At 58.5% G+C, this 15,543-nt stretch overlaps 1 protein-coding gene across 2 annotated transcripts in view; it reads left to right on the top strand.

Moving 5' to 3' along the window:
- PPP1R13L (protein phosphatase 1 regulatory subunit 13 like) overlaps window positions 1-7,981 on the top strand; it is a 31,108-nt gene extending 23,127 nt beyond the window's left edge. The window contains exons 8-14 of one of the 2 annotated variants that reach the window (XM_043534791.1): window positions 627-1,148; window positions 1,613-1,632; window positions 1,990-2,127; window positions 2,597-2,730; window positions 3,543-3,709; window positions 4,805-5,004; window positions 6,315-6,546. In XM_043534791.1, the coding sequence (XP_043390726.1) occupies window positions 627-1,148; window positions 1,613-1,632; window positions 1,990-2,127; window positions 2,597-2,730; window positions 3,543-3,709; window positions 4,805-5,004; window positions 6,315-6,353 (1,220 nt within the window). In that variant the 3' untranslated portion in view covers window positions 6,354-6,546. Of the gene's footprint in view, window positions 1-626; window positions 1,271-1,612; window positions 1,633-1,989; window positions 2,128-2,596; window positions 2,731-3,542; window positions 3,710-4,804; window positions 5,005-6,314 lie in introns of both variants that reach the window. The other variant, XM_037884433.2, reaches the window with a different exon arrangement.
- Window positions 7,982-15,543: the final 7,562 nt, after the last annotated feature.

Raw genomic sequence — 15,543 nt, 5'->3', positions numbered from 1 at the left:
CTCCCGAGCTGTTGGGATAAGGGAGGAACTGAGTAGGTTTTGGGGCTCCCCTTTGGGTCTTGGGATGCTGCCCGGTGTCTAGGGAAGGGGTACTGCTCGGGTTCCCCCTGTGGATCTGGGGAAGGGGGTGCTGCCTTGGACCCCCTGGGTCTGGGGGTGCTCCCCTGGGGTCTAGGCATGCTGCCTGGGGTCTGGGCTTCTGGGTGCTGACTGGGGTTTGGGGGTGCTGACTGGGATGTGGGTCTGAGGGTGCTGCCCTGGTTCCTCCTGTGGATCTGGGAAAGGGGGTGCTGCCCTGGCTCCCCTGGGTCTAGAGATGCTGTCCTTGGCCTGGGGGGTGCTGACTGGGTCTAGGAGTGCTAACTGGGGTCTGGGCCTGGGGGTGCTGGCCTAGGGCTGGGGAAGGGATGCTGCCCTGGTTCCCCCTGTGTATCTGGGGTGCTGCCTTGGCTTCCCTGGGTCTAGGGGTGCTGTCATGAATCTGAGGGTGCTGACTGGGGTCTGGATCTCACGGTGCTGCCCAGGGTTAGGGGTGCTGTACTGGGTCTGAGGGTGCTTCCCCTTCTCTGGGGGTGCTCACTGGGGCTGGGGACTTGGGTGTGCTGACCTGCCATGTCTCTTACCAGCAGTGGGAAGGGCCTCAGCCCTTGAAGCACCGGTGGAGCCCGTGCGAGGGGCCCCGGCGGCGGGCGACACGGAGCCCGAGCTGGAGAGCATCCTGCGGGGCAGCGAGCCAGCAGAGACGGAGGAGGTGGCTCGCCCCTTGAGCCCCACCCGTCTGCAGCCTGTCCTGCCCCCCGAGGCTCAGAAGGTGCCCGAGTTCAAGGAGGTGGCCCGGGTGCTGGCGGAGATTCCCCGGCCCCTGAAGCGCCGTGGCTCCATGGAGCAGAGCCCCGGCCCTGTCCTGCCGCCCACCCACAAGAAGCAATACCAGCAGCTCATCAGCCGCCTCTTCCATCACCGGGGCCGCAAGGAGGAGGTCGTGTCGGCAGGGGACGACCTGCCGCTCATCGCGGAGACAGCTGAGCTGAAGGCAGCCACCCCGGTCAGCCCTGCCCCGGCGCCCTCACCCCAGAGCCCGCCAGCACCCACAGCGTCGCCCCTGCTGGCTGTTACGGAGAGCCCCGGCACCCCGACGCCCAGCCCCGGCACCCCGACATCCAGCCCCGGCACCCCGACGCCCGGCCCTGTAAGTGCACTGAGGAGCTGTCAGCCAGACCCCAGCCCCGGCACCCTGACGCCCAGCCCCAGCACCGCGACGCCCAGCCATGTAAGTGCACCGAGGAGCTGTCAGCCAGACCCCTGCCCCGGCACCCCGACGCCCAGCCCTGTGAGTGCACCGAGGAGCTGTCAGCCAGACCCCTTCCCCGCCCCAGCCCCGGCACCCTGACGCCCAGCCCTGTAAGTGCACCATGGAGCAGTTAGCCCGACATGCCCCCAGCACCCCGACGCCCAGCCGTGGCACCCCGACGCCCAGCCCTGTGAGTGCACCGAGGAGCTGTCAGCCAGACCCCTTCCCCGCCCCAGCCCCGGCACCCTGACGCCCAGCCCTGTAAGTGCACCATGGAGCAGTTAGCCCGACATGCCCCCAGCACCCCGACGCCCAGCCGAGGCACCCCGACGCCCAGCCCTGTGAGTGCACCGAGGAGCTGTCAGCCAGACCCCTTCCCCGCCCCAGCCCTGGCACCCTGACGCCCAGCCCTGTAAGTGCACCATGGAGCTCTCAGACAAACGCCTTCCCCCCCCACCCCTCCCCCAGCCCTGGCACCCCAACGCCCAGCTCTGTAAGTACAGCCATAGAGTTGTCAGCCGGCCCCTCCCCACAGTCCCAGGACAGGGCCCCCCGAACCTCCCCGGTGCACCCATGGAGTTGTCAGCCAGTCCCCCCCACCCCCGCAACTCTCAGAACTGGCCTCCCCGCTCGCCGGCACAGCCCGAGCTCCGGCCCCTCCCGCCCACACCGTGACCTTGCCCCTTGCGTGCCTGCAGGAGAAGCGCTCGGCGCTGCGCAAGCTCTCGTCCCCGAGGCGGCGGCTGGGGAAACGGGTGCAGCTCAACCCCCTGGTGCTGCTGCTGGACGCGGCCCTGACGGGCGAGCTGGACGTGGTGCAGCAGGCAGTGAACGAGGTGAGGCTGCTGCCCCGCCCCGCCCCTCTGGAGACAGGCCTGGCCTGGAATCCTCTGCTGAGCGCGACCTGGGCAGGAGGTAACGGCCGGGGGCCGGTGCACCCCCAGGCTGCCCCGTCCCCTTCGTCCGGCTGGGGCCTGGCCAGCTAGACACCGACTCCAGCCCCTGCGACTGGTGAGCGAAAGCTGCTGCCCCGTCAGCCCGTGATCCCCTCGGGACTCAGCCAAGGGCCCCCCCATGGGCAGGCCCAGTACATCCCTGTACCCCACAGCCGGCAGGCCCCTGGGCGGCTGCTCTGGCTCCTTTGTCAGCAGTGGTCAGGGAGATGGCGAGTGTCCTGCCATGTTCTGGTGGATCGGGATGGACACAGCCCCTGGGACGGGCCCGGTGTGTTGTGGGGAGCAGGGGGCACAACCCTGGGACAGGCGGTTGGCAGCGTTTTCTGAGTTCACCCGCTCTGGCCTGCAGCTCAACGACCCGAGCCAGCCCAACGATGAGGGCATCACAGCTCTGCACAACGCGATCTGCGGGGCCAACCACAACATCGTCGACTTCCTCATCAGCGTGGGCGCCAACGTCAACTCCATGGACAGCCACGGATGGTGAGCGCCCGCCCATGCCGCCGCTGGCACCCGACCTGCACTCGTGTGCCTGCCAGCACCCACCGTGCCGTCTTGTGCCCACTGGTGCCTGCCATGCGGCTCCGGCCCCCTGCGTCCCAGTGCCTAGTCCCGTGCCCGCCATGCAGCCCCGGCCCCCTGCGTCCCAGTGCCTAGTCCCGTGCCCGCCATGCAGCCCCGGCCCCCTGCGTCCCAGTGCCTAGTCCCGTGCCCGCCATACGGCCCTGGCACCCTGCATCTCAGTGTCTAGCCCCGCGCCTCCCAGCGCTGCCCTGTGGCCCTTCGCCACTCAGCCCCATGCCTGCCAGTGCTGCCCTGCACCCTGTGTCCCGGTGCCTACCCCCGTGCCTGCCAGCGCTGCCCTGTGGCCCCCATCATGCAGCCCCGTACCTGCCAGCATTGCCCCAGCATCCCAGTGCCCTCACCCTATGTGCAGCCACATCCCTGCCCTCGAGCCCCTGCTGGACAGCCCTGGCACCTCGGAGCAACTGCACTGCTCTAGCCCCCATGCCCCCCTATCACCCAGTGCCTGATGCCCAGCTCTGCACCCTGGCCCTGCCCCTCCCTTGCAGCATGCCAGGCCTAGCCTTGTGCCCTCGTGCTCCCCGTGGGCCTGGGCAGGGTTGAGGTGGGTGGGTGAGCGGCTACTGTGTGCGTGGCTGGGGTCCATCCCTGTCCCAGGTGCTGCCTGCCCCAGGTTGCCGTCGTGCCCGCTGGTGCAGGCAGACGCTGATGGTCCCAGCAGAGCCCCCCACTGCCCTGGGTGCCTGTCAGCTTGTCCCTCCTGCCCCCAGGACTCCCCTGCACTGTGCCGCCTCCTGCAACGACACGGCCATCTGCATGGCCCTCATCCGGCACGGAGCCGCCATCTTCACCACCACCTTCAGCGACGGCAGCATGGCCCTCGAGAAGTGCGACCCCTACCGGGAGGGCTACAGCGAGTGCTTCAACTACTTGGCCGGTGAGCGGGGGCCACCATGGGGAGGAGCGGGGGACGGGGGGGGGGTCAACCTCAGAGGGGCGGGGTGGGATGTGACGAAGCGGGACTGTTCTTAATGTTTCCTCTGAACAGTGTGGGGGTGCCTTAGTTTCCCCCATGCAGTTCTTAAGTCTCTAGGTGGTGGGATGAGGGTGTATGATCATTGCAGAGCCCTAGAGGGCAGGTGTGTGCAGGGGTCTGGACACAGAGAATGGCCAACACCCTGTTTCCTGGCAACTGATGGCCTGGCCCTTCCCCCCTGCAAGGTGAGAGCTAAAGGGTTGGAGAACAAAGGAATCCGGTGCCCTCCTGGCCCGGGAAAGGGACAAAGCCCAGAGGAGGAGGGGCTGGAGAAAGTTTCAGTTTGGGGCTGGCTGGGGACATGGAGTGAAGGGCAGACATGGTTCTCTGGCTCACTGCCCCCCAAAATGGACTCAGCTGAGGGGTCCTGTTCTCTGCACCTACAAGCTCTGTGTTAGACCATGTTCCTGTCGTCTAATAAACCTTCTGTTTTACTGGCTGGCTGAGAGTCACGTCTGATGGCGGAGTTGGGGTGCAGGACTCTCTGGCTTCCCCAGGAGCCTGCCTGGGCGGACTCGCTGTGGGAAGCTCACGGAGGGGAGAGGATGCTGAATGCTCCGAGGTCAGACCCAGGAAGGTGGACGCTGTGTGAGCTGTTTGCCCTGTAGACAGGCTGCTCCCAGAAAGGAGACTTCCCCAGAGTCCTGCCTGGCTTCGTAGGGAGCAGTTCCAGAGCATTGCCCGGGGACTCCGTGACATGGGGGCAGCTTTGTGGTGGGGGGGGAGGCCTGGGGCTTGACCCCCTTGGGGGGAAGGGAGGGCCGGGTGGCTGTGGGGCCAGGAGGCTGGGTTATTCCACTGAGGGACTTGGGCCTCCCCTGGGGGTGCCGGCTGATCCCTATGCCTCCCAAGCCGGTGGCAGCTGGTTCATTCTCTCCCCTCCCCCACCCCCCGTGGCCCGTGGGGGCAGCTGGTTCGCTCGTGCGCCTCCCCCCGTCCCCGTGGTGGTGTCTGGCTCACGCCCCCCCCCGCCGCCCGGCCGGGCTGTCGTTGCAGATGTGGAGCAGAACATGGGGCTGCTGAACAACGGGGTGCTCTATGCGCTGTGGGACTACAGCGCCGAGTTCAGCGACGAGCTGTCGTTCCGCGAGGGGGAGCCGGTCACCGTGCTGCGGCGCGACAGCCAGGAGGAGCTGGACTGGTGGTGGGCCTCGCTCTATGGCCAGGAGGGCTACGTGCCCAAGAACTACTTCGGGGTGAGCCCTGCCCTGCGCTCACCCGGGTGGGGAGGGGTCGGGGCTGGAGGAGGACGGGCCGTGCTGGAACCCCCTGGGAGCAGACCTGACCTAGGCTGTGTCTTCACTGCAAAGCCTACAGCACAGCGGTCCCCAAACTTTTAGGGATTGCACCCCCCTTACCCGGTCCACGCCTCCAGTCTCCCAGAGCTCGGGCTGGGGCTGTGGCTTGGGGCGGGGGGACGCGGCCTGAGTTAAGGGGGCAAGGCTGGGGGTGGGTCGGGGGCCGGGAGTGGGGCTGTGGCTAGGGGCCGAGGCTGGGGGTGGGAGTGGAGCTGCAGCCAGGCTACGGTTGAGGCCAGCAGCCAGGTGTGGCCCCACTCCCAGCCTTGGCCCTGGCCGGGAATGGAGCAGCAGCCGAGGCTGGGGGCTGCCGTGGGGCAGGGAGCAGAGGGCCAGGGGTGGGGCTGGGAGCCAGGGACGTGGCTGGAGGCAGGGCTGGATCAGAGCTGGTAGCGGAGTGGGGTTGGGTAGCACTCCCTCCCCTCCTCCCCGCCCCCATGGGGGCTGGCCCAGACCCCGCTGCACCCCCTGGATGTTCATCCACACACCCCTAGGGGGTGCGTCGCACACTTGGGGACCTGCGCTATGGCAGCAGAGCCCCTAGTGCAGACGCAGCGTATGCTGACAATAGGAGGAGTTCTGTTGCCTTAGGAACCCCACATCCCTGAACCCCAGAAGCTGAACCTGCCTGAGCCTCCCTCGACAATGCTGTCTACACACTAGGGGCATTGCCAGCATAGCTGGGTCACTGGCCGGTGTGGTTTTTTTACGCCCCCCCGATGGACCTAGCTGTGCTGGTGTGTGTTTGGCCCGCGACTCAGGGATTTCAGTTCGCCTGAAGCTTTGGTGTTTTCTAATTTGCTTGGTTCCGATTCAGAAAATAAATTTACCAAAATTCCCTGGCGAACCAGAGATCCCTGAAGAATTGGTTTCAGAAAGACCAGAATATGGTGTTCCTGAAACAGAGTTGTGAAACTGACAAGAATTCAGAGCTATTCCCTGAATAGCAGCCATGAAACCAAGAAGAATGTCAGTTTCACTTAGCAGTTCCACAGCTGGGAGCCGGCCGGTCCCTGGAGTCCCCGTTCCAGCCAGGATCTGGGGGATGGGCAGACTTCCTGGTGGAGCTGTGGCCCCTTGAACACTGGCAGGCTTCTGACCACGACTGCCCAATAGCCACGGCTGTGGGGAAGCTCGTGGCGCCGCGGTCGCTGGGAGGGCACTGCTGTGGGGAAGCTCACACTCTTTCTCTCTCTCTCCTCCCTCAGCTATTCCCCAGGGTGAGGCCTCAGCGGAAGAAGGTCTAATGCACCAGCACACGGCTCTGCTGCTGGGAATGCAGCTGGCACCTGATGAACTTAGGGGCTGGGGGGAACATGGGGTTCTGCTGCTGGGATTCTCCCCTGCTGGGAAGTGCTCCCCTCTTCCAAGGACTTGGTCAATTGGCCCCTGGGGGCTGTGAGGACGGGGGGGGGTAGGGCTGCCAGGGAGCCAGCTGGGCAGGGTGGATGTCCTGCTGGCAGAGAGGTGGGATGGGCGGGGGGGGGGGGGGGGCATGGCTTTGGCGTGCACTGTGGGGGGGGGTAAGAGCGTTGGTGGGAGCTGGGTCGCACCCTGGATTCAGTCGGGCCCCGTCCTTGGCTCATCCGCGTCAGAGACTGGTATGCGTGACTGCAGGGGGAAGGGGGAACAAATTCAAATCGGTCTCTAACCAAACTAAACAGTCCGTCCCTTGGGAAAACCCGAGGGTGGGTGAGTGTGGCGGGGGCAGCCTCCTGTGCCAGACCAGGTGCCACCCTGCTCCTCCCCAACCCTGTGGGCTCCAGCCTGACCCGGTGCCCTGGCTGGGGGAAGCTGCGGGGGGAGCGGTCATTTCCTGGCCCAGTCTCAGAGCAGCTGTGTTCCTGTGGGAATCACTGGGCCCAGGCGCACCTACTTGCCAGCCCCACCTAATGGGCATACAGAGAGAGAATCCTTCAAGATATGGACATGCAGCCCATGGAGACTTTGGGTCCCAGCATGCATTGGGGCCAGTCGGCTCGGTGACCCCCAGCGGTGAGGTTCTGGGGGCTTCACCCTAACTGGAGCTTGGGCACTTCCACAGAGGTCCAGGCCAAGAAGATGCAGGGCCCAGTTTCCTCCACAGTCTGGCAGCACTCCTGGTACCAGTACAATGGGCCCTATGGTGCTGCTGTCCTCCTTACCCATGGGGCTTGGCGCCCAGCCCCCATTCAGCCAGGGAGTGGGGAACGAGGCTGAGAGCTGAGCCCCACTCTGTGCCCTTCACTCACAGGCCTCTCCCCAAAGACATCCCTCTGCCCCCCGCTACCTCAGCTACGCCTCAGCTCAACTTGTGCCGTGTAAGTTCCCCACACAGGCCCTGGTTCTCCGCCACTCATCTCCGGCTGTTTGCTATGTCGGCATGAGGCTGAAGGGGGGAAAAGCTTTCCAATCAATGGGGCAGCTTGGAGGTGTGTGGCCGAGCCAGAGAACCCCAGTGGGCTGGGGATGCAGCTATGCTGTCGTGCAGCCCTTCGCATGAAGCCTGCTGCCGAGGCCTGTGCAGCTGGCTGCTGTGCATACGGGAGAGGCTGATGATACTGCAGTGGTAAAACCTGTATTTCTCTCCGATTCCAAGGCCAGACGTGCCCATTAGATCATCTAGTCTGACCTGCTTTATCACAGGCCAGGGAGCTGCCCCCGGGTTACCCCTGTAGGGACCCAATCGCTTGTTCTTGGCTGAAGTTTTCTTCCCAAAAGGTAGCCAGGTTAGACTGGGAGAGATCAGGAGGTGGAGAATCCACCACTGCCCTGGAGAGTTTGTTCCACTGGGGAATATTTGTGCCTAATTTCTAACTGGAATGTGTCAGGTTCCAACTTGTAGCCGTTGGTTCTTGTTCTGCTTTTCTCCATTAGATTAAAGTGCCCTTTAGTACCTAGTTTGGCTGCTGTGAAGTTGCTGTGATTGAGTCACTTCTCAGTCTTCTGTGGGATCAGCTAAACAGACTGTGCTCGGCTCTGAGAACTTTAAAGCACCCTAATAGAGGCTCACACTAAATGTATACCCCCGATGGGGAAAAAATTCTGCCATGGCTAAACAAGAGTTTAAAAGAGGTGGTTAGAGATGAAGAGAAATCCTTTAAAAATTGGACATTGAATCCTACTAAGGAAAACAGAAAGGAGCATAAAGGCTGGCAAGTAGAAAGTAAATTCGGCAGCCCAGAAAGAATTTGAAGAGCAACTAGCAAAAAGCACACAAACTAACAGCAAATTTAAGTACATCAGAAGCAGGAAGCCAGGCAAGCTATCAATGGGGCCACTGGATGATCAAGGTGCTAAAGGAGCACGCAAGGAAGGCAAGGTTGTGGTGGAGAAGCTATATGAATTCTTTGAATTGGTCTTCACTGCAGAAGATGTGAGGGAGACTCCCACACCCGAGCCATTCTTTTTAGGTGACAAATCTGAGGCACTGTCCCAGATTGAGTGATTGATAGAGGAGGTTTTGGAAAAAATTGGTAAATTAAACAGTAACAAGTCTTCAGGACCAGATGGTATTCACCCAAGAGGTCTGAAGGAATTCAAATATGAAATTGCAGAAATACTAACCGTGGTATGTAACCTATCACTTAAATCAGCCTCTGTGCCAGATGACCAGGAGGATAGCTAATGTGACTCCAATTTTTAAAAAGGGTCCAGAGGCAATGCTGGCAAGTACAGACCACTAAGCTTAACTTCAGTACCAGGCAAATTGGTTGAAACTATAGTAAGCAGAATTATCAGACATATAGATAAACGCCATTTATTTGGGAAGAATCAACATGGCTTTTGTAAAGGGACAAGGATGATTTCATGGATATAGTTTACTTGGACTTTCAGAAAACTTTTGACAAGGTCCCTCACCAAAGACTCTAAGCAAAATAAGCTGTCATGGGATAAAAGGGAATGGACCAGTAACTGGTTAAAAGACAGAAAACAAAGAGTAGGAATAAATGGTCAGTTTTCACAGTGGAGAGAGCCGGTAAATAGTGGTGTCTCCCAAGGGTCTGTACTGGGATCAGGGCTGTTCAACATATTCATAAATGATCTGGAAAAAGGGGTAAAATAGTGAGGTGGCAAATTTTTCAGATGATACAAAATACTCCAGATAGTTAAATCCAAAGCAGACGGTGAAGAGTTACAAAGGGATCTCACAAAACGGGGAGACTGGGCAACAAAATGGAAGATGAAACTCAATGTTGATAAATGCAAAGTAATGCACGTTGGAAACATAATCCCAACTATACATACAAAATGATGGGGTCTAAATTAGCTGTTACCACTCAAGAAAGAGATCTTGGAGTCATCATGGATAGTTCTCTGAAAACATCCAGTCAATGTGCAACGGGAGTCAAAAAAGCTAACAGAATATTGGGAATCCTTAGGCAAGGGAGAGATAATAAGACAGTAAATATCGTATTGCTTCTATATAAATCCATGGTATGTCCACCCCTTGAATGCTGCAGGCAGTTCTAGTTGCCCCATCTTAAGATATATTAAAATTGGAGAAGGTACCAAGAAGGGCAACCAAAATGATTAAGGGTCTGGGACAGCTTCCGTATGAGTAGAGATTTAAAAGATTGAGACTGTTCAGACTGGAAAAGAGAAGACTAAGGGGGGAGATGAGAGACGTCTATATAACGGTGTGAAGAAAGTGACTAAGGAATTATTTGTCCCTTCACATAATACAAGAACCTGGGGTTACCCGGTGAAACTAATAGGCAGCAGGTTTAAAACAAAATACTTCTTCACACAAGGCAGAGTCAACCTGTGGAACTCAGTGCCATGAGATGGTGTGAAGGCCAAAAGTATAACTGGGTTCAAAAAAGCATGAGATAAGTTCCTGGAGGACAGATCCATCAATGGCTGTTAGCCAAGATCATCAGGGATGCAAGCCCATACTCTAGGTATCCCTAGCCTCTGACTGCCACAAGCTGGAAATGGATGACAGGGAAGGATCACTCCATAATTGCCCTGTTCTGTATGAAGCATCTGGCACCAGCCATGGTCAGAGACAGGATGCTGGGCTAGCAGGACCATGGGTCTGACCCAGTGTGGCCGTTCTTAGGTTCTTGGCACCAGCAACACCATGGGAGCTCATGTTGAGTTGCTTGTTCACTGTGACCCCTCAATCCCCTTCAGAGTCCCTGTTTGCCAGGACACAGCCCCCTGTGTGGTATGGGTGGCTGGCGTCCCTTGATCCCTCATGTAGAACTGCAGTTGGCTGGGTTAGACGCATGTTTGAATGGGCCCAGCTCGCGCTGGCTGACGGCCCTGTGCTCACTATTCACCGCTCCATCGATCTGTGCCATACGCTGTCTCTGCAGCAATGGTATGGTTAGTTCCAGCTCATTGCTGACAATGTCCAACAGTGTCAGGGTTAGAACTGCTCCCTGCAGAACCCGCTTGAAACCCCCTCATTTATTCCACTGCTCCGACTCCCACCTCTGCTGTCCCCACTCCCTGCTGCTCCAGCCCTCTCGGGCCTCCTCCCTGCCCTGTGGCTTCCTGTGACTCCCTTGGCCGTCCAGAGGCTCCGTCTCCCAGCCATGTTGATGCCAATGGGAGCACTGTGAGGCCAGGGCTGGGCAAGCACCTCTGGGGATTCCACCACCCTGGAGCCAGGCCTTGCCCCAGGGAGCCGCTGTGGGCATGAGGTGAATGGTTCTCCATTCACCCGTGACCCACCCCCTCTGCCCCAAGCATTTGGGGCTATTCTCCCTGGGGTTGTCAGTCCCCATGCAGCCCCGCCTCCGGCAGGGCCTCGGGGCCGTGAGCAGCGTTTTCCCAGTCACATGTGGGTTGGGGAGGCTTGTTTAGTTGCCCTCAGGGGCATGCACCCCCATAATCATCAGGGGCCCAGAACTTCTCTGGCCCTGGGTCTGCGGAGGGAGGGAAGATCGAGCTCCTGTCGGGGAGGGGGGAAAGCAAGCTCCTCCCGGGGCCTGGTGGGGGAGGGCAGCAAGCTCCTCCCAGGGCCTCGTGGGGAGGAGGGGAGAGCAAGCTCCTGGGAAGGCACAAAAGGGGTCAAATTTAAATTCCTGCACGCACCCATGGTTGCCCTGACTCCCAAATGGATGGAGCTCCGAGTGCCGCCACCCTACGGCATGAAGGGCTAGGGTTAGGCATGCTGGGGCCACCTACTGTTCCTAGCTGAGGCAGCATCTGGGGGGCCCTTCCAGCCCAGGAGCCCGCCGGTGGGGCGGAGCACGGCCCAATCAGGTGTGTGGGGGGAGCGGGTGCAATTGGGTTTATACACATGGCTCTGAAGCTGATGTACAGACCTTCACAGCAGCTCAATGTGCAAACCCCACCCCCACCAGGGTCTGGCACAGCACGGCACGCTGTAAATCACCCCCCCCCCCCCCGCCGGCTTGGGGCCTGGCTGAGCTGGGGCAGGGCCAGCCGGGGCAGCGAGCCAGAGGCCGACATTAAAGCTGCATTAACTGGACCAACGTGCTTCTGCTTTGATGGGCCAAACCCCTGTGAGCCCCTCCCTGGCTGGGGGGGACAATGAGGGTGGAGGCAAGAAGACGGGAATGAGGGGGTGGGAGAGACCCACTGGCCTGCAACACACAGACCTGGGGCTGTACAAATGCCCCCCAGCCCTCCTTCGACGGCTGGGCCTGGCTCACTGGCTGGGGGCCGATGGTGGGGTGTGTGTGGAGGGGGTGACGGGGGCTGTGCTCTTCCAAGGTCAGCCCACGGACTACGCCCCTGCATGAAACAAGCCCCAAGGGAGGAGCCGTGACGTTAGGACAGGCCAGACTGGAGTCAGAAGAGCCGCCGAGGAGCGTGCACACCAGCACCGCGGCGCCGAGCAAGGAACCACAGCAGCGAGGCTGCGAACCGAGACCTTTGGAGGTCACCCAGCCCAGTGGGGGGGGGGGGGGGGCTGTCCTGTGACCTGGGGGTGCCCTCATGGTACGTTGCCATGGCTCGGGCTCTCACACGAGTGGCCAGCTCACGAGCAGCTCGAATAGTCTGGAAAAGCAAACAAGTTCTGAAGCCGCAAGGCTCTGGGCGGGGCCGGCCCCTGTCCTGCTGCAGCGGATGGGGTTCCCAGGGTGGGCTGTGCCATCAAGGATGCCCACGGGCCATGGCCGGCTTCCCGCTTGGAGGCTGCTCCAGCCTCTGGATGAAAATCACCTCAGTTTCAAGCCCCCAGTTTAAAAGACGTCGGGGGGAGGGGGCAGACTGAATGGTGCAAGCCCCAGGGATGAGCCCAGCTGCACGCGCCCTGATACACTCGCAGCCCCACCCCTGGAGCTGCAGCGCGTAGTGACTGGCATGGTCAGAACAGGCCTCGCGCTCAGGAGGGATCATACGCCAGGAGTTCTCAGCCTTTCCCTCTCTGACGCCCGGCAGCATGCTATAAAATCTCCACGGCCCAGCTCTTCAGCACCAACTCGTTTTCTGCATAGAAAAGCCAGGGCTGGCATTCGGGGGTACAAGCAGGGCAATTGCCCAGGGCCCCACACCAAGTGAAATTGCTCAGGCTTTGTCTTCAGCCCCGGATGGCAGGGGCTCAAGGCCCCGGGCCCCAGTGAGTCTAACGCTGGCCCTGCTTGGCGGACCCCCCTGAAACCTGCTCACGGCCTCCTAGGGGGCCCTGATTGAGAACCACTGCCGTACGCAACATATTGCCAGACACATTCCCGCTGTGTGCCTCCATTGGGTCAAATGCGTGTTCGCTTGTTTCAGACACGCTGAAATACGTTAGTGTTTAGATCAAGCCTGGGTCGTGTTTGCAGATTGGCAGGAACTATGATGTCATTGGAATAACAGAAACTTTGGGGGGCAGTTCACGTGACTGGAGCACTGTCATGGGTGGGTATAAACTGTTCAGGAAGGACAGGCAGGGGAGGAAAGGTGGAGGAGTTGCACTGTATGTAAGGGAGCGGTATGATTGCTCAGAGCTCCGCTTGAAACTGGAGAAAAGCCTGTTGAGAGTCTTTGGGTTAAGTTTAGAGGCGAGAGCAACAAGGGTGATGTCGTGGTGGGCATGTGCTATAGACCACCAAAGCAGGAGGATGAGGTAGACGAGGCTTTCTTCGGACAACTAACTGAAGTTTCCAGATCACAGGCCCTGGTTCTAATGGGAGACTTCAGTCACCCTGACATCTGCTGGGAGAGTAATACAGCAGTGCACAGACAATCCAGGAAGTTTTTGGAGAGTGTTGGGGACAACTTCCTGGTGCAAGTGCTGGAGGAACCAACTAGGGGCCGTGCTCCTCTTGACCTGCTACTTACAAACAGGGAAGAATTGGTAGGGAAAGTAGAAGTGGGTGACAACCTTGGCAGCAGTGACCATGAGATGGTTGAGTTCAGGATCCTGACAAAAGGAAGAAAGGAGAGTAGCAAAATACGGATCTTGGACTTCAGAAAAGCAGACTTTGACTTCCTTAGGGAACTGATGGGCAGGATCCCCTGGGAGAATAACATGAGGGAGAAAGAAGTCCAGGAGAGCTGGCTGTATTTTAAAGAAGCCTTCTTGAGGGTGCAGGAACAAACCATCCCGATGTGCAGAAAGAATAGCAAATATGGCAGGTGACCAGCTTGACTTAACAGTGAAATCTTCGGTGAGCTTAAACTCAGAAAGGAAGCTTACAAGAAGTGGAAATTTGGATAGATGACTAGGGAGGAGTATAAAAATATTGCTTGAGCATGCAAGGGTGTAATCAGGAAGGCCAAAGCACAACTGGAGTTGCAGCTAGCAAGGGATGTGAAGGGTAACAAGAAGGGTTTCTACAGGTATGTTAGCAACAAGAAGGTGGTCAGGGAAAGTGTGGGACCCTAACTGAATGGGGGAGGCAACCTAGTGACACATGATGTGGAAAAAGCTGAAGTACTCAATGCGTTTTTTGCCTCGGTCTTCACAGATAAGGTCAGCTCGCAGCCTGCTGCACTGGGCAACACAGTATGGGGAGGAGGTGAGCAGCTGTGAGTGGTGAAAGAACAGGTTAAGGACTATTCAGAAAAGCTGGACATGCACAAGTCCATGGGTCCAGATCTAATGCATCCAAGGGTGCTGAGGGAGTTGGCTGATGTGATTGCAGAGCCATTGGGCATTATCTTTGAAAACTCATGGCGATCGGGGGAGGTGCCGGACGACTGGAAAAAGGCTAACGTAGTGCCCATCTTTAAAAAAGGGAAGAAGGAGGATCTGGGGAACTACAGGCCAGTCAGCCTCACCTCAGTCCCTGGAAAAATCATGGAGCAGGTCCTCAAGGAATCCATTTTGAAGCACTTGGAGGAGAGGAAGGTGATCAGGAACAGTCAACATGGATTCACAAAGGGCAAGTCATGCCTGACCAACCTGATTGCCTTTTATGATGCGATAACTGGCTCTGTGGATATGGGGAAAGCAGTGGATGTGATATATCTTGACTTTAGCAAAGCTTTTGATATGGTATCCCACAGTTTTCTTGCCAGCAAGTTAAAGAAATATGGGCTGGATGAATGGACTATAAGGTGGATAGAAAGCTGTCTAGATCATCGGGCTCAACGGGTAGTGATCAATGGCTCCATGTCTAGTTGGCAGCCGGTATCAAGCGGAGTGCCCCAGAGATCGGTCCTGGGGACAGTTTTGTTCACCATCTTTATTAATGATCTGGATGATGGGATTAATTGCACCCTCAGTAAATTCTCAGCTGACACTAAGCTGGGGGGAGAGGTAGGTATGCTGGAGGGTAGGGATAAGGTCCAGAGTGACCAAGACAAATTGGAGGATTGGGCCAGAAGAAATCTGATGAGGTTCAACAAGGACAAGGACAAGTACAGAGTCCTGCACTTAGGACAGAAGAATCCCAGGCACTGCTAGAGGCTGGGGACCGACTGGCTAAGCAGCAGTTCTTCAGAAAAGGACCTGGGGATTACAGTGGATCGAGAAGCTGGATATGAGTCAGCAGTGTGCCCTTGTTGCCAAGAAGGCCAATGGCATATTGGGCTGTAGGAGCATTGCCAGCAGATCAAGGGAAGTGAGTATTCCCGTCTATTTGGCACTGGTGAGGCCACACCTGGAGTATTGCGTCCAGTTTTGGTCCCCCCACTACAGAAAGGATGTGGACAAATTGGAGATAGTCCAGCAGAGGGCAACGAAAATGATTAGGGGGCTGGGGCACATGACTTACGAGGAGAGGCTGAGGGAACTGGTTTATTTAGTCTGCAGAAGAGAAGAATGAGGGGGGATTTGATAGCTGCTTTCAACTACCTGAAGGGGGGTTCCAAAGAGGATGGAGCTCGGCTGTTCTCAGTGGTGGCAGGTGACAGAACAAGGAGCAAAGGTCTCAAGTTGCAGTGGGGGAGGTCTAGGTTGGATATTAGGAAACACTATTTCACTAGGAGGGTGGTGAAGCACTGGAACGGGTTACCTAGGGAGGTGGTGGAATCTCCATCCTTAGAGGTTTTTAAGGCCCGGCTTGACAAAGCCCTGGCGGGGATGATTTAGTTGGTGTTGGT

The sequence above is a fragment of the Chelonia mydas genome, chromosome 23 (assembly GCF_015237465.2).
Source record: "Chelonia mydas isolate rCheMyd1 chromosome 23, rCheMyd1.pri.v2, whole genome shotgun sequence".
Lineage (NCBI taxonomy): Eukaryota > Metazoa > Chordata > Testudines > Cheloniidae > Chelonia > Chelonia mydas.
The sequence above is the reverse complement of the archived record's forward strand: the minus strand, read 5'-3'. Positions and strand labels throughout refer to the sequence as shown.